This window comes from Petromyzon marinus, chromosome 10 (genome assembly GCF_048934315.1).
Source record: "Petromyzon marinus isolate PM22_M1 ecotype Great Lakes invasive population chromosome 10, UKy_Petmar_22M1.pri1.0, whole genome shotgun sequence".
Classification (NCBI taxonomy): Eukaryota; Metazoa; Chordata; class Hyperoartia; order Petromyzontiformes; family Petromyzontidae; genus Petromyzon; species Petromyzon marinus.
The window spans coordinates 13,027,162-13,044,835 of NC_133676.1; the positions used below are offsets into that span (position 1 = coordinate 13,027,162).

Here is a 17,674-nt window from a genome sequence, read left to right on the forward strand (position 1 = left end):
TACGCTCCTGGGCAGAGAAAGGGTTAAGTAAGATGCAGTATCTCACATCAGCCGTCATGCGCCTGGCAGTACGCCTGCAGCTGTGTCTGACAGGCGGTCTGTGCCGGAATGTTGTGTGGCTTTATGGTGTCCTTCAGTGCACATTTGTGCACACGGGCGCGGTTATGACTTGCTTCTGTGATTGTGTAAATTCCAATTTTATGTTGGGTTAAAATGAAGACAAAAAATCCCACGTATTGCATTATCAGACTGTTGGAAGAGTCATTAAACGGGTTACGGATGATCACACAAGCACAGAGCAGCACGAACCCCCACAGCACGTATGGTGCAAAAGAGGTTCAACATACATACGAAGATCCCCCGTATAGCCTTAACAGACTGGAGGGGCAAGTGCTGTTAGCGAGCAGCACCTATGAAGGCCCGAACGGTACACGAGGGGGTGGATGGCCAGCACCACGCCCGACCGCCTTTTTCTCCCGAGTGGCAATGTTTACACACTGCACCAGGTACTCATTTGAGGCTGAGTCGACCTCGGGGAGGCCCATGACCGGTTCAGATAATCGTCACTGGTGTTGGCCGTGAGCGGGAATCGAACTCGGTTTGCCAGGTTCGTAGCGCTGCGCACTAACCGCGACCCTACACACACACACATTTTTGTTTTGCCTTGTTGAAGCCACCTGCAAAAATCAACAACATTGTGTATAACTCCTAATCTGATGGTTGGAAATTTTGGATTGCTCACATTTGTGGCAGGGAGCGTGTTGCTGAATGTGACCAGCTAATGAAGTGTGATTAAACTTGATTTGAAGCTTTCGTGACTGCAGGAATTACTCTTTGGTTCTTTTGGTAAAGTCACGTAGAAAGAAAGTAAATTAAATAATAGAACACGTCGTTTCGATTGCAACACAAGCAGTCGTCATCAGGTAGAACTAAATTTGAGAGAGAGAGACAAAACACAGACACGGAGACACACAGACAGACACACAAGCAAAGAGAGACAACACAGAGACACAGAGAGAGAGAGACTCAACATAGACACACAGAGACCCAATGCCTCTGTGTCGTGGCCTTAAATAGAGAGAGGGGGGGCAAAGAGAGAGAGAGAGGTGGGTCTGCTGGAGCAGAGAAGTGAGCATGTCAATGAGAGAGATGTGTGGAAATCCACCCCGAAGCGGCCGGGGGAGAGAAAGAGCGAACGGACCTATGAGAGGTGTAATTATATTCGTGTTCATATTCTTGGTTCTTTCGGTAAAGTCACGTAGAAGGGAAACAATAAAATAATAAAACAAATGTATTGTTTTATATTTGTATTATTTTATTGTTTCCCTTCTACGTGACTTTACCGAAAGAACCAAGAATATGAATCGCTGCAGTCACGAAAGCTTTAAATCAAAATTTATTATTTTATATTCGTGTTTTAACTTCACGAGAGGGGGGGGGGGGGGAGGGGGTGTCACTGCGTGTCCAACACAATTCAGGATTAGAAGCTGGAACGTTTCCCCTCCTACTTCACTTGCGTGCATTTGTAGCTGACGAAGAACACTGTGGGAAGGCTTCAGCGACAATTAGGTGATAAAGTCACAACGCAGCCACTCCCGAATAGAGATAGAATGTTCATTGTAATCAAGGCTGCGGAGATCTTTCGTCTATAATTTAATCCGTCTTGGAGAAGTCAATGTCATGTGAGCCCAGGCTACCATGAGAGATTCGTTAATGAGGCCATTCACATATACAAGCACAGAGACAATTTCAACCGAGAAGATGGATTCTGGCTTAGTAACCATTGGAAAGATGTTTTAAACCATTTCGGTTCTTAATTAATTGTATATTACGATGACCTTCAGACCGCAGCTCTTTCGCTGGCATTGACTCTTAATACCTCTCACACCACGGTTAATGGTATGGTTTACAACATGGAGTATAACAGCGCCTCGCAGCTGTCTCTCTCCCCCTCCTCTGTTCCGACCATGGATGAACTTGCCCATCTGAACGGGGCTCGTAGCTATCCGTGGTGCTAAAGTTGAGGGTAAGAATCCACCCATTTTTTCGCCATATAGCATTGTGATATATAACGACTTATTGTTGGTAGCTTAGCTGATTGGAGAATATATAGAGTTTATTGATAACATTGAGGTAGTTTATATTTTAGGTTTTTTTTTTATTGGTTTACTGTATAGTATTCATTATATAGTGTAGTGTATACCCAGTTACTGTTAATAGCTCAGCTTATTGAAGAATATATTGAGTACGTTTATTATATTGATGTAAATAAGACTTAGGTTTTTTCACATCAGTTTACTATATGATAGTCGAGTTGTTGCAGCCCCTTTGGCGTCCATGTACTAGGTGCCTGTGTAGATGTGTAGGCTTTGACTTTAACATAGCCATTTCTGTGACCAGTCACAAGCTAATCACTCAGCTATGTCAATGCTAAATTCTCCTGTTTGATTTGTACTAGGTGCCTCTGTAGATGTGTAGGCTTTGACTTTAACATAACTATTTCTATGACCAGTCACAAGCTAATCCCTCAGTTATTTCAATGCTAAATTCTCCTGTTTGATTTGTACTAGGTGCCTCTGTGGATGTGTAGGCTTTGACTTTAACATAGCCATTTCTGCGACCAGTCACAAGCGAATCACTCAGCTATTTCAATGCTAAATTCTATGCTAATTCCTTTGTCAAGGCGCTCTGTTTTTTCTCACACAGCTTAAAGGTCGCGGTCTGAGCTTGGCTGTGTTCGCTCCAGCGCTGTCCTCCAGACAGTCTCATCCCTTCACCTGATGAAGGCCGCTTGTGTTGTGGCCGAAGCGTCGTGAGAATTTTATTGTGTTATTTTATTTTATCAATTCATTATTTTATTCTCATTCTACGTGACTTTGCCGAAAGAACCAAAGAAGATGAATCCTTGGTTTAATTACGTTTATCAATCAGCGTGCTTCGTTATATTATTGCAAAGGCTGGGTCTGCTTTTGGCAAGGTCTTGTTGTTCCTACAAGTTCTTGTTGTGCCTACAGGACATGATTCAAATTAAAACAAATAAAAAGCCAATGCATGTTTTTGCATGAGCTGCACCACAATTTTCTCATGTGAAGATAAAGTACAATTACGTAACGCTCTCCTTAGGGAGACAATGATAGTGACATTTTTTTTTCATTTAAATGTCTGTTCCCTGTGAAAAATGTTGTAAATTATTTATGAATTTTCTTAGTTTCAGTATAGCTTCTGCTGAGAGTGACATCATGCGGTAGGGCATTTTTCAGGCTATGCTTAGACTGGGTAGAGTGGAATCACAGTAGTCAGCACACCTCACCAATTCACACCAAGCGACATGGTGAAGTATGGTCCAATTACTGCGTTCACCCACAACGATGCAGGACAAAACACTTGTTACATCACACGGCGCCACTCCGAAGTAGCCTCCCATCTCCTCTTTACACAAGTTCTGGTAACCTTGCTCAATTCAAGAAATGTAATAACTCCTATCTATTACTCAGTACATGGTGCCGGTTGTTGTTGGCTGCTTAGCGATGTGGGCCTTTGGGTCTGTGCCGATGGTGAAAATTATTTTTATAAAATCACCAACACAATGTGGGGGCACCTTCATCCAGAAATGGATTGAGAAATGCCTGAACATTATTATGTATAGACTGCAGTGACATTCACATGACAAAGGTGCGGTCCTTATAAAATAATTTACAATCCCAATTAAATGCGAATTACCCATGGCAAGTGATGTGGTTGCAGTAGGGCTGGCCAGGAGTGAGGGCGTAGAATTGGAAGCAAGTCGTGGGAATTGGGGCGAAACTTGTCAGAGACCATCTGTGTAGAAATCCGCCTCATCATATATTTTCATGTCATATTTTTTTGCATCATATTGCTTAGCTTAGGCTTCTCTTCTGTTGCCTGCTCCTGTATATTTCTATTTATTGTATACTAAATAGTCGGTAAATTTAAATAACAGGATGTTTGGCCAATAGCAGTTCCAGCGTATGAGTTTTGCTTTGTTGGAGGACCCACAGAAAATCAATATACCTCCGATTAGCACAGTTGGCTACGTATGATGCGAAAGAAGTTCAACATACGTACAACAGGGGCAGAATATACAAACCCCATACAGAAACGTGCCCCAATCGGGAGTGGAACCCAGGGACGTCTTGCTGTGAGGCACAAGGGTTATCACTGTGCCGCTCTGGTGCCCAAGCAAAGGAATGGAGTTCCAAATAAATTATTTCATAAATTTTGTAAATGAAGGTGATTAATGAGAGACTGCAACTTTCAGGCAGGTACTGAGTGAATTGCATTGATGACATATCAAATGTATTCACACGTACAGTAAATATGTCGATAGATATATATATAGTCTGTATGGCTCCCTGGGCAAATGCTCTAAGCGAGCACCTATAAATGCTGGCATGGCCTATGAGGGGATGGTGTGGCGAGTACCCATGCCCGGCCGACTTTGTCGACCCAGTTTTGATGTTTACACACTGCACCAGGTATGCATTTTATGCCATGTCGACCTAGGGGAGGCCCAGATCCAGTTCAGAGAGTCGCCACTGTGAGTCTTGGCTGGAAAACGAACTCGGCACGTCGGATTCGTAATGGAGTGCGCTCGCCACTGAACCACCACTCGCATACAGCAGTTTGCGGACACGTACGAATGTGCACCCACATAGTATACACGTACAAAAAATGACACTTATTTCTCCTGCGTTTTTTTCCTTTTCCCATACAATTCAGACCACACTAATCACGGCCTGCACGGTAATGTGCACATTTTCAAGATTGAATGGCATTAATATTAACCTCTTCCAATTTAACATTGTTTTGGGTCTTTAAGTGGGTAGTGTGTGTGTGTTTTCGTTTTCATCTCACACCAGAAGTAATAATGTACACGTCTGCAGACAATAATTGTGCTGGCATGCATGTACCTGCCTAGTGTGCTCGCCAAGTCCGAAGGGCACGCACACATACGTGCACACACACACACACACATGCACGCACACATACATACACACATAAAACCACATTTTCCTAAGGGCAGCCCATACATATGCAATATCGTTTTTACTTAAATTACGTTTTCACGCGTTGTAGTGAAATTAAATACGTATTTTTTTTTATGAGTTGTGTCTTATAGATTAACTTCCAAATAACTCAACGGAAGGTACGCTTGCTTTGGCTTTTAATTCTCTGCGCTTAATTTGAGGTAGTATGTCATTTGAAATGTATTACAAGCGACCAGCTCTTCTTCACGCCTCTCACCAAAGCAACGAATTTGGGCTACTCTTGCACGTCGGCCAGACCCACATTTGACCCCACCACACGTGACCTGCCGGTCGTCTGCGCTGCACCAATTTCTACGGCTGGGTGATCGGAGGCGGGTGTGTTCTCGATGGGTGGGTGGGGGGTGTTAAGAGAGTCGTGTTCATATTTTTCTCCAATTGCCATGCCTGGAGATCGAACCGGTGACCTCTAGACTCCCCACGTCCAATGTGCCAACCGTTATACACGATTGTTGTTGTTGTTGTGTGCACGGCATTCGTTTTTTTTTCCTTTCCCAAAAGTTTTCACGCGAAGGATTTTTGATAAGCGCTTACATTTTCGTCCACTCAGGGGGAGACGTGCGTTTTAAGGCGAACTTCATTACCCCAACGTGAATGGACTTAGAAAAGTGGCACGTGTTTTTTTTGCGACGGACAGCGGCGGAATGTAGTGGGCATTACCTACCACGTAAAACACTCGAGGTGTGAATACAGGAGTGCGAAAGGATACGGTAAAACGTACGTTGGGCGCTTTTTATTTAAAATAAAAACGTGCCGTGGTTTGCGAATTAAAATGCGCGCGGGCAAAACACATTGCTATTACTTAGATGAGCAAATGCATCTCCTGCCCCTTAATTAACATGTTCATTACGCTTAATTGTTTATTTAAGACTCTTTTACTCCGTAAAAAAACTATTTTTCTTAATCCTGCTCCTGTTACAGTGATTGCTTGGACAGTAAAAACAAAATGCAAGCCACTGTTCTCTTGTTTTAACAATGCATAGTTTATAATATTTTATTTTGAGATTTTATCCACTTTGGCAATGAAAGTACCCATTGGGAATGAGCACAAACTTTTTTAGCAAGAGAATATAATTACCAATCCTGATCAATGTAGAACTTTTCTTAAATTCAATGTTTACCATTACCTTAAGTCTCTTTCCATTGATGTACAAATGACTAAACAGACTTCTTGCTTCTTTGTGAGACTTTTTACGGCTCAAATTGTACCGCAACACATTAAGATGTGGCCATATAATACTCAGCTGTCAAAGTTGTTGTAGCTTTGGCTTGTTTACATTTTAAATATTTTAGCAATAGTTATAAATGTCCTCACTCTTATGGCTTTCGGGTGCATGGACATTATAGCAAAGTGTGCGCAACTTATTTGTTTAGGATTGTTTCGTTCGATTGTTCGTGTTTAGGATTCTTATGAAGTTTGAAACACACCTTATATCACGCACAGTGTTGTATGTAGGTTTGAGAGTGGCATCTTGGATATGCTTTCATAACGTGACACTCAGTGGTTTCCCACAATAAAAACAAATTAAAGGGGAAATGTCACTTCACTTCTTGTGATGAATACCTGCTGCCCCACAATCGATTATGCGGTTAGCACTATGATGGAGGTGTATTATCATGTAATCGCAGTTTTACAGGATGTAGGAATGATAATACAAATATAACTATACATATTAGTGAACGTAATTTACAGCTTGTCCATAAACGCATCATCCATTAGTAAATAATAGTAATTATACAACAGTTTAAACTGTGTGGTTGAATATTGGTGGAGTAAAAATGGATAATGAGTATGCCAAAAACATCTAAAAACCTTGAGTATGTATGTATGTTGAATTTATTTCGCACCGTATGTAGCCAACCGTGATAATCGGAGGTGCGAGGAGAAGGACAACCAACTAATCACGTATAGTCAGCGAAGGATCGTTGCGCCAAAACGTGTGACCTCCCGCGACAACATGCGCATAAACTGCTCTTGCTGCCACACCGGTGTCAACCACACACGTGACAGAAGCCTTCGAAGCACACTCGAGATGCTGGCGAGCACGTGGGTACAACCCTCAACACGGTGTGTCGCCAACACCGCTGCAGACGTGTTGTGGAGGTTGTGGAGGTTGAGAGGACGAGACTCGTCCAATAAAACCTTCTCATGATCCACCGTTTTGAGCGTGCGTCATTTCATGGGGAGTGGTGGCGCAGTGGTGAGCGCGCTGCGCTAAAAAAAACCCGGCGACCCGAGTTCGATTCCTGCTCACGGTCAATAACTGGTGAATATTTAAGTTGGTCCCGGGCCTCCCCAAGGTCGACTCAAATGAGTACCTGGTGCAGTCTGTTAACATCGCCACTCGAGAGACAAAGCCGGACCGGCGTGGTGCTGGCCACCCACCCCCTCGTGTGCCGTGCAGCTCTTCACAGGTGCTGCTCGCTAACAGCACTCGCACAACAGTCTCTTAAGGCTATACGGGGGATCTTTGTCTTTTTAACCTTCGTGTCGTTTCACCAACCCAGCTCAAACCGCTGTCCAATTATAATGATTTAATAACGAGCGATACTTCTGACGGACGTGCTCACGTATGACGCGACCGCACGCGCGTTCCGATTCTCGACCCACAGGAGCCGGTTTCATCGTCCTCTTGCTGCTGTGCCGGGGTTGGGTATGCGGCGCGGAGCTGCGTCTCTCCCAGGGAGACTCGCGGGTGCCCAGCCGATACGCGTCGCACTCCGCCCCCGGCGGGGCAGCCGAGGAGGCTCGCAGCGCCGCTGCGGCGGACAGCGCCGGCCCGTCGGGGTGGACGTCCCGGCGCAGTTCCCACGCACGCTGGACGAGCGCCCTGTCGACCGCGACGACTCCCGACTCGGCGTCCTCGCGGAGCTCCGCCTCGCCGACGCCCGAGCCGTCGGCGGAGCCGCCGCGGGAGCGAGGGGCCGTTCTGTCGCCGGCGTCCGCGCCCGCCGCCTCCGTGGACGCGGCCGCCCCGCCCTCGCTCGCGGCCTCTAGGACGCCGGAGCCTGACGCGTCGCCCGGGTCGATTCCCGGCGACGCGCGACTCGGCGGCATGATCCAGCCCACGATGGTCTTCGGCGGACATTACGGAGCCTTCAGCACCGCGCCGCCCGCGGAGGCCTCGTGGGGCTCGGGGGCCATGGCCGGGGGGGCAGCGACCACGCAGCCCGGCGACTCGACGCCGGCGCTCCGGATCACCACCTGGACGTACGGACACGCCGGCGGCGCGGCGAGCAGTTCGTCCTCGTCCTCGTCCTCGTCGTCGTCGCCCGTCTCGGGGACCTCCGAGCACGGCGACGGGAACGCGGGACCCCGTTGGACGAGCGTTGGCCCACGGGCGTCGGACGATCGCGGGGCGGCCCCCGTCGCGCCGTCGCTCTCGAGCGGCACGGTGCCGTCGTGGACGGACACCAAGCTCATCACGACGGCGACGGCGCACACGGACGGGCCCGCCGCCCACTTCCACTGGCTCCTGCGGCGCGCAGACATCGCCTGGATCGTCACGGCCATCACTGTTGTCGTAGCAACCTCCGGTGAGCGCGAGCAATTCACTCGCCGATAGTTTTGAGCCGTGTATGCCCCCGTGCCCAGATGTACTGCCATCACCGCCGTGATCGAAATTCACGTCACGAGCTATAGCCCTTTGGCAGGTTTGTATCGGAGGAAGTCTTTTCTGGCTCGTCACACCACAATCTGGCCACGGCTTGCACTCACAAGAGGTAAAAAAAAATGTAAATGGAATAACTGCCGGCACATTTCATTTCTAACATTTGACCGTAATCTGGCATGCAGTGGTCTAGCGTTGTAATTATTGCCATTGCAAGTTTCATTGCCAGACGGTGAATTTGTATGGCAATGACATTCCGGTGCGGCATTAGCTTGCTGATGTATTCTCGCCTGTCAAGCATGTCGGGTAACTACTAGGTCACAGCCAGCCCCCGCACGCTTGCATTCGTCATGCAGAACATTGGTGAGGTGTTTACTGCTTAAAAGTGCACAGTTTAACGAAGCAGACAATACAGATTATAGCTGCGCGGCATCTACACGGTGACCACGCGATGCAGACGCTGTGGAGTAACACAGTAGGTAAGCTGTTCGTGGCGCAGAGCTGCACAGCTTACTATTCATGGTGCCGCTATGACACGGATACTATTCATTGCCGCGGCACGTGCGATGTAATGGCGAGGGGAGCAGTGTACATTTACCCGGCAGTGGCTGCAGAGCTTCACAGCTGTGCAGTGTCAACGTTCATTCATTCCTTCGTTGTTTGCCCAAGTAGGCCCCGCTGAGTCTCGGTAATATTTGTCAGGAGCATCCTGCCGAGTCGTTTTTCTTTTACAGCAGTTGGGGGCGATGTTGCTACGCGTGATCCCAACTGAGTAAATTTCCAGGTACACTTTTCGGCATTGCTATATTTGACCAGTGCCAGTGACATTGCGTTGTTTTATTTTTAGCTACTGGAGGACACAGGAGAACCCAGACGAAACCCATGCAGAACATGGGGAGAACATAAACTCCACGCAAAAAAAAAGGTGCATGAGTCGGGCATCGAGCCCAGGCCCTTCCTGCTGTGAGGCACCCTGGCAACCAAAAGGAACACAGTAAGCCCTGTGATTATGGTCACTGCTGCTGCGTTGTTTACAATTGATTTGTGCCGATTCACACAAAGCTCATAGTGCACAATGGGGCCAAGATGAACGCTAATCCATCAAAATAGAGCAGAGCACTGTACAGATGCTATTTTTTTCTGGGGCCCCCCTCTCATCGCGGCCGTTGCGTTGAATACAGATTAATTCGCTTTCCGCTCGTCCACTACGCATGCCTACTTCATCCCGTACGGTATCAGACACACAGGTCACGCGCGGTCACGCATAGCACATCATAGGTGTAATCTTCGGTCTGCCCTTTGCTCGTGTTCTGCGAATGAACCTCAAGGTTGGAGGTCGTGGCTCGGGTTCAGGTCGGTGCGGAGAGGCGGGATGTGCGGGCTCGCTGGCCTTCGCGCAATATTTTGCAGGGGAATTGGCGCTTCTCGGTTTAAGGCGTTGACAGCTATCGCAGCACGGGAGCAGGCGTTGCGATCGTTTCGCGGAAGTAAAAGTTTACTCGGCCATTGGATGCCACGTCTCAGAGCGGTCACACCGTGGAGGCACAGCAGATTCCTGGCAACTGCGACACACTTTGCGCGCACGGGCCAATAGGAAAAGCTTATCCTGTACGAGAAGAAGAAGAAGGAGAAGAAGAAGAAGAAGAAGAAGACGAAGAAAAAGAAGAAGACAGTGAACATCTTGTGTTTATATGGGAAAAAATCCATCGACTTGCCCGTGTGCTTATGTTGTATACAGTGGCAGTCGTTACATTTGTAATGAAAATGGGGACAAATCCCCTGCTGGGAATCACCTGGCAGTGACTAAAGCACCCATTTCTAAACTGAAAACACAACTCAAAGCGTGACTAAATGCGGTGTTATTTCCCGCGGCATGTGCGATGACACTCCGATATCAAATACTTTGGAACGAAGTGATGTCTGAATTGCAGTGAAACATATACCGTGGATACATAGACAGAGGCGAAGATCCCTGTGTTAGCCCAGATGGATTCTGTGGTGAGTGCTGTTATCGAGCACCAATTGGGGTTGAGGTAAGTGTTTCCCGTAACCATGTCACATGGAATGAACCAGAACTGGAACTCCCTGCCGAGTTGAGGCTGAATAGCGCTTGCGCCGGTGACCACCATGCACGGAACGGGTGTTGTAGGCTGCTTGGGGGCTGTGCTGTGGGCAGCAGGGTGCAGTGCAACAGATTCCGTTATTGTGCTGTACTTCTACGCTGCCCACCTTCAGCAACCCAAAGCAGCCAGTGTCGTGAAGTGTTGTCAAGCAACATCTGCGATTTGACAGACATGGGGGGAAGTGAGGCCTTCATTTCGCAATGTAATAGCAAATATGTTGCTAAGTACTCAATTTTGACTGAAAACTTTCGTGACTGCAGGAATTCACATTCTTTGGTTCTTTATGGTAAAGTCACGTAGATAGAAAAATAATAATAATAAAGTGAATAAAAATGAAAATAATCTAAATAATAAACTAAAAAATAGTAATAATAAATCAAAATAAAGTACTGTATATCTCTATATGTAATCATGAGTCCATGCTACTGAAACCCGAGTTGGATGCATGTATGCACATGGAACTTCTTTCACGCCGGACGTAGCCAACCTTGCGGTGTGGAGGTGCTAATCGGAATCGTTCGACACAGGGATGGCAAACGCGATAATGTAAATGCCTTGCGCTGGCACGCGTGTGCCGTTCCGTCAGTTCTAGGAGGCGTGCTGTGCGTGTCCCGGCGGAGGAAAGAGGCCTCTCACGAGAGGAACCTGAGCTACTGGAACGAGGCCATCACCCTCGACTATTTCCGGCATGCGGTGCAGCTCCCACAAGACCTGCCCTATGGGACGCACCCCACGGTGAGGGCCGGTGACCGACGTTCGTTTTGGTTTGCGAAATTAGGGGTGGAATACTGTCGTCCGGCTCGCGGTCATCATTGGCTGCAATGTTAAAAATAAATGTGAATTTATATTTTTCAATTTAAAAAAAATTACGATTTTTTTAAATATATATAACGATGACCACCAGTGGATGAAGCATTAAGCAGACTACGGCTGAACTATGGCGAGACAAAATTATCTCGTCTGAATGAAGACGCAGGCTGAGATCATTTAGCTGCATTCTGAGTGGCTGCGGTACATTGAGGAAGACTAACAATTTCTATATATGTGTGTACAAGAAACGTTTACCGAATTTAGCGATTTACTGGGGAGAGGGCGAATTGCAAGCCCCTCGCACCAACATTTAATATCTCGGAGTGTCTGACTAAACGGTTGCTTTGTCGACCAGAGAGAGTTTCATTTTTCAAGTTTCATTTATTAGGTATAGTCCTGTGAGCCATGCGGCTCTTAAGTCAGGTGCAACCGCAACAAACAAAATATGAATCTACATTGCAGAAAACTATTACACCACAACCAGACCAAAATAAAGCTACAAAAACAATGTAGCAACAGTAATCATATGAACTGTGATTTTAAATGTAACAATAAACGATATACGCATCACGTACGACAAAACCTGCAGCCATAGCTGGCCACACGACACTCCCAGTGTATGAGAGAGAATGACTGAGTAAAATCCACATGCTTAGGCTCGACTAAAATTGTGCGTGTTGTCATCAACGAGGCTATGACGACGACTAGAGTCAAAATTGCTAATTAAATCAACGGTGGTTGGGACCCAAGTTGTTGCAAATATCAGGGCAGCTATGTGCCACCGTGCGTTATGGCATGGCTTCCCAAAACCCAGGCCTTGGCTTCGCAAATTCCATGCCTAGTGCCACGCCACAGCTTGACTGTGCACACTGTAAGAGCTGCATGGCTCACAGGGCTATACCTAATGAATGAACTCAACTGTATGCGACTGATAATGCGCAAGGAATTTAAATCTGAACGGGGTGATATGTGCAAGCTGAAGTTTGCACGATAACAGCGGTTTATGTCTCATGCTTTTCGGTTTGTGCTCACCAAAAGTAATTGAACAATGAGCGTTCTTTTTTTTTACTGTCAGCTGATACAGAAGTCACATATTAAGCAACCACACACAAGAGAGAAGGAAAGTGTGTCCGTGAAAGTACACCAATAGCCTTTTGCCAATCAACTTTTGGATGTTTCGGTAAGGTCACGTAGAATGAGAATAAAATAATAAAATAACTCAATAAAATTCTCACGACGTTTCGGCCACAACGCAAGCGGCCGTCTTCAGGTGAAAGGTACAGACCTGTCGGGACGACTATCGAAATTCACTTTTGGATGGTTTCCCCATACCGTGTACATCGTGGGGGTTATTTGACCATACTTCACCACGCTCAGTGAGGGTTGATGAAGGCGGGGAGAATGGTCATGGCATATAAGTACAGTACAACGATCGATTTTACAGCCGTAACCTCTCCGCTGCCCACCCCATCGCTCCACAGTCACCTATGACAACCTGACTTGCTTGGTGGTCGCTCATCCGTGGACTATTCAAGCTCAACTCTGCTAATCTTCCGAGATCTCATGAAATCATTCCGGCTGATTTGTTTATAGCCCTACAGTGTGTGTGATTTATTTGTTCCGAACATTCACGTCTCGCTGTCCTGTCATGCCAAAAATATCTGCAATCATACCTAATTCTCATAAGTGTTCATGATTGGTCTGCACAAGTCTTGGTGACATGTGAGTCTTAAAGATTGGGTACTGAATCCATGATATTACAGCAAATGCCAAGACTCACACATTGCGTGTGTATGTGTACATGTGGGGAGCGGTCGTGTTTCATTGAGCGTGCTGTGCTACGAACCCGGCGACCGACACCAGTGACGATTATCAGAACTGGTCCTGGGCCTCCCCTAGGTCGAGTCAGCCTAAAATTAGTGCCTAGTGCGGTGTGTGAACATCGCCACTGGGAATACAAAGGCAGCCAGATGTGGGGCTGGCCACAGACCCCCCTCGTGTGCCGTGCCGGCCTTCATAGGTGCTCGCTAAGGGGCAGCCCGTCCATGTCGGCGAACTAGGCGGTTGCCTAGGGCGCCAAGTTAAGTGGGGTGCCAAATTGGAGGAAAAAAATACAAATAAAATAACAAATATGTCATTATTTCGATTCCCATGCGCGTACAGTGGGAATATGAAATATAATTCATTTCTCAACATTTCTGAGAATGTATTAACGTGAAATCTTTTATTTACTGCCAAAAAAAGACTGAAATCTTCTGAAAATGTAGTGTCCCAATTTTATCTGATCTCAGAAACAATGGTTGAAAAGACGGATGGGTGGACAAACCGAATAATTATGCCTCTGTATGAAAAATAATAATACATTGATACTTGCAAAAAAAGGTCCCATTATAATTATGCCTCTGTTTAAAACAATACGCTTAAAATAAACATTAAACGGAAAGTAGGGGCAAAACGTTTCTCAGTTTACAAAAAAGCCTCCGCCTAGATCTGCCCATTGGGGTTTGGCGATGGGGGCGCCGATTGCACGGCTCGCCTCGGGCGCCAGTTGCTGGCAGTCCTCGTTAGTTAACGGCACTTGCCCCAACAGTCTGTCAAGGCTATACATGGGGGGTTACTTGTCTTTGTTTTTTGTGCGTGTGCACATCAGGTGGCAACCATATCGCTGGACGAGATGGCTCTACCAGAGGAAGACGGAGGCCTCACGTTCATCAACACGTTTGCAAAAGGAGTGACGTTCACGGACGGGCACAGAAGCACGGAGCTGTAAGCCGGACATCACGGAGCCATCTCGCTTTCCTTCAGGAGCCGTTTTACTTTCACCGCTGCGGAGTCCGAAGTCCTCCGGGGCTGAGTGACGGTCGCCTCCGCCGAGCGGCGAACTTGGCCGGAGGCCATCGCCGCCGCCGTACCGCACAGCGGGACTCACCAAGTTGCTCGCTCGTCGGCCGAGGAGAGGAGGGGGAGAGCCGAGCGCCGCTCCCGACACGATTGTCGCACATCCCCCCCCACCCCCCCCCCCCCGCAACGGAGTGCACGGCGCGGGCGGTCCTCTCGTGAGCGGGGCGAAACTTTCGGGGGGGGGGGGGTGGGGGCGCGCGTGCTCGACGTCAAATCTGGAAGTGGTGCGCAAGAGGCACTCGGCCTGCAGACGCGAAGCCATATCAGGAGCAATAAGCTACGCACGAGGGACGCGCGTCGCTCGCGGTTAGGACCAGGGTCTCGGGCTCGCCGCGGACTCTGCACGTGGTGCACACACGCGGGGGGGGGGGGGGGGGGCGCGAAGAGGCGTCCACTTTATACGGATTCTGTGACATTGACCCCCTTGTGGCCTTGTGGTTTGACTGTTGAGCTTGGATGGTTTGCGGCACGCGGCCGGGGGGGATTGCCCCCCCCAACCGGGGTCGACGCTCGCCGCTGCGCGTTATTACGCCCGGCTGCTGGGTCTCTGGCTGTGCGCACAATTGTCGGCGGTTACTTTTAGCGATCAGGCGAGGTTGGAAGTGTGTCGAGAAGGGTTGTTCTTAAAACAGGGCTTGTTGGGGCGTCTGGTAGCAGCAAGAAAGGGGAAGCAAATACGAGAGAACAACAGCCAGTCCTGCATACTAACCTTTTATGAAGTTACTTGGGTAAGAGTGTTTATCGAGTAAATAAAGGAGCAGCTGAGCACTGTTTCTAGATTCCCATACACAAAACCCTTCTTGTAGAGCTGATTAGCAGATACATGTATATTTTAAATATCCTCACATTAGTTTTGACGTAATTTCGATTTAAAGCTTTTGTGACTGCAGGGATTCATCTTCTTTGGTTCTTTCGGTAAAGTCACGTAGAAGGGAAATAATAAAATAAAATAAAACATTTTATTATGTTTTGTTATTTTATTATTATGTTTTATTATTATTTTATTATTATCTTTTATTTCCCTTCTACGTGACTTTACCGAAAGAACCAAGAATAAGAACTTAAACAGTGACTTTGCACCTGGAAAGTATTTGTTTGGAGACACGATGACAGAGATCGAATCACAAGCGGTGGTTTAGAGTTGAGGACACATATAATTTCACTGGGTTTTACAGCAGAGTCTAGGAATGGTCTTCTCTGTCCCTAAGCTGTTTCTCACCATAACCGTGACTTACAAATATCTCCTTACAGCAAGCTGTTAAATGTAAATATTGTTTTCATAGTGCACATAAGCAGGCATTATATTTCACAGTCCGGCTTCTTTAGGGAGATATATGTGTCTGTCACGGTTTGCTGTGATGTATGCAGGTGGCCGAGGTTGAGCAATTGGGGAGGATGTCTGCGATCATCGGCTCAAAGTCTCGAACGTTCTCGATGAAGGGAGCAAGGCCGCTCCGTAGGGTGATTAGAGAAGAGGATGATCCACAGCAGTCGGGGATGCAGGGTTAAGGAAGGTATTCAAAGAACAGATACTCGAAGCAGTAAATAAAAGCCACCAGCCGCCTATTATGAGATAGATGGGTTTCACAAAGTAAAATTTCAACAAATATTGTAACAAGTGAATGGAGCTGTGGGGGGGGGGGGGGGGGGGTAATTAAACTAACAATATATAAGTGTGTGTATGTATGTTGAACTTCTTTCGCACCGTACGTAGCCAACCGTGCTAACTGGAGGTGCAGGGGAAGGACGACAGACTAAACACAAAAAGCAGTTCTAAAGAAATGAGTTCTCAATCGAGATGATTTAAAAGTGCCATGGCTCCAGCGGCTCCCGAACATCGGAAGAAAGAGCGTTCCAGACGGCCGCGGGCAGTCGAGCGCAGCGTCCGTTCGAGGGAGGTGGTTGGGAAGTGGGGGGGGGGGGGGCTAGGGGTGGACGTGCGTATCCTGCGTGCGGACGCAGCTCGGTGGAGATGCGGAGTGCGGACGGTGGTGACGCGGTCGCCGCAGTTTGCCTCAATCCGCGGCGCCGCGTGAGGAACTATTCTTTTCTGTTCACGTCTGTGCCAAAATTTCCGTGAAGTTTCTCTCTTCCTTTTCTTCTTCTTCTACATTTCAACTCCCATCTCATTTGCTCCACTCAGTACGTGTTTTACTGAATAATACAACTCATAATAATAACGTTACAGTATTAATAAAAAAAGAGGAACATGTTCAGAGTCGGTAATATGATGTTTTCTATGGATAAAATTGTATGTTTGTGCTTCAACTGGCAGTGATGTGTGTCTCTTTGGTTGTTTTTTTTTTATTCAAAGGAAAGACATTAAACATCACAGCAATGTTTGCTGCACGCAATCCTACACAAGGCACGCAGCACAAGTCTGGACTCTCTGCTAACCGCCATACAATTTGTAGAAAAACACATTAATATTCTTTATATTTTACATTAATGTGAATATTAAGATTCACATTTTATGCTTCAGTGAACCTCGTTTTAAAAAAAATGAGACGCAATTAAAAATGAGTACTCCAGAAAATGAAGGACAGTCAGCCAAAACGCCAGGATCTTTTGTCCCCTCTGTGACAATTTTGAAAACCCAATTTTTTTAAACACTTATAACATGAAACCAAAGCGGGAAAGCGCATAAAGAAGAACTAAGAGGTTCAATCTGGGAATGAGCACACGCAAATTAACATCAAAATTACGTTCAATAAAAGCTTTTTTGGCGGGACACATCGTACGTTGAACTTCTTTCGCACCGTACGTACGTAGTCAACCGTGCAAATCGGAGGCGTACATGAGAAGGGCCGACGGCGTTTGGACGAGATTAGTGATGGACAAGAAGAAGCCATGCCGGAGAGGATGACCACCGTCGAGTCAAAGCTATGAGATTGGCGTCTGTGAGGAGTGAGGATGACAGCGCCGCAAGACCTTGGAGCAGTGGTGACGTGGCGAGGCCTTCGCCCAGCGGGTGGTTGATAGTGGCTGTCGAATGGAACATTTCAGATAGTTTTGTTGGGAACAAATAAATTTTTTGATATTTAGAAAATGAGGCATTTTTTTCACTTTTTTTTTCATTCAGTGATCTTTCATCGTAAGTCGCGTATTATTTTCAGTTTTTACATTTAAAGCGGTCTACCATTTATCAACCTATTTTGGACTA

General features: G+C 47.0%; 1 protein-coding gene across 1 annotated transcript in view; it reads left to right on the forward strand.

The window, feature by feature from the left end:
* Window positions 1–16,779, forward strand: part of TMEM108 (transmembrane protein 108) — a 58,099-nt gene extending 41,320 nt beyond the window's left edge. Inside the window, exons 2-4 of the mRNA XM_032951168.2 lie at window positions 7,680–8,603; window positions 11,387–11,535; window positions 14,261–16,779. Of these exons, the coding sequence (XP_032807059.1) occupies window positions 7,680–8,603; window positions 11,387–11,535; window positions 14,261–14,380 (1,193 nt within the window). The 3' untranslated portion in view covers window positions 14,381–16,779. The remainder of the gene's footprint in view (window positions 1–7,679; window positions 8,604–11,386; window positions 11,536–14,260) is intronic.
* Window positions 16,780–17,674: the final 895 nt, after the last annotated feature.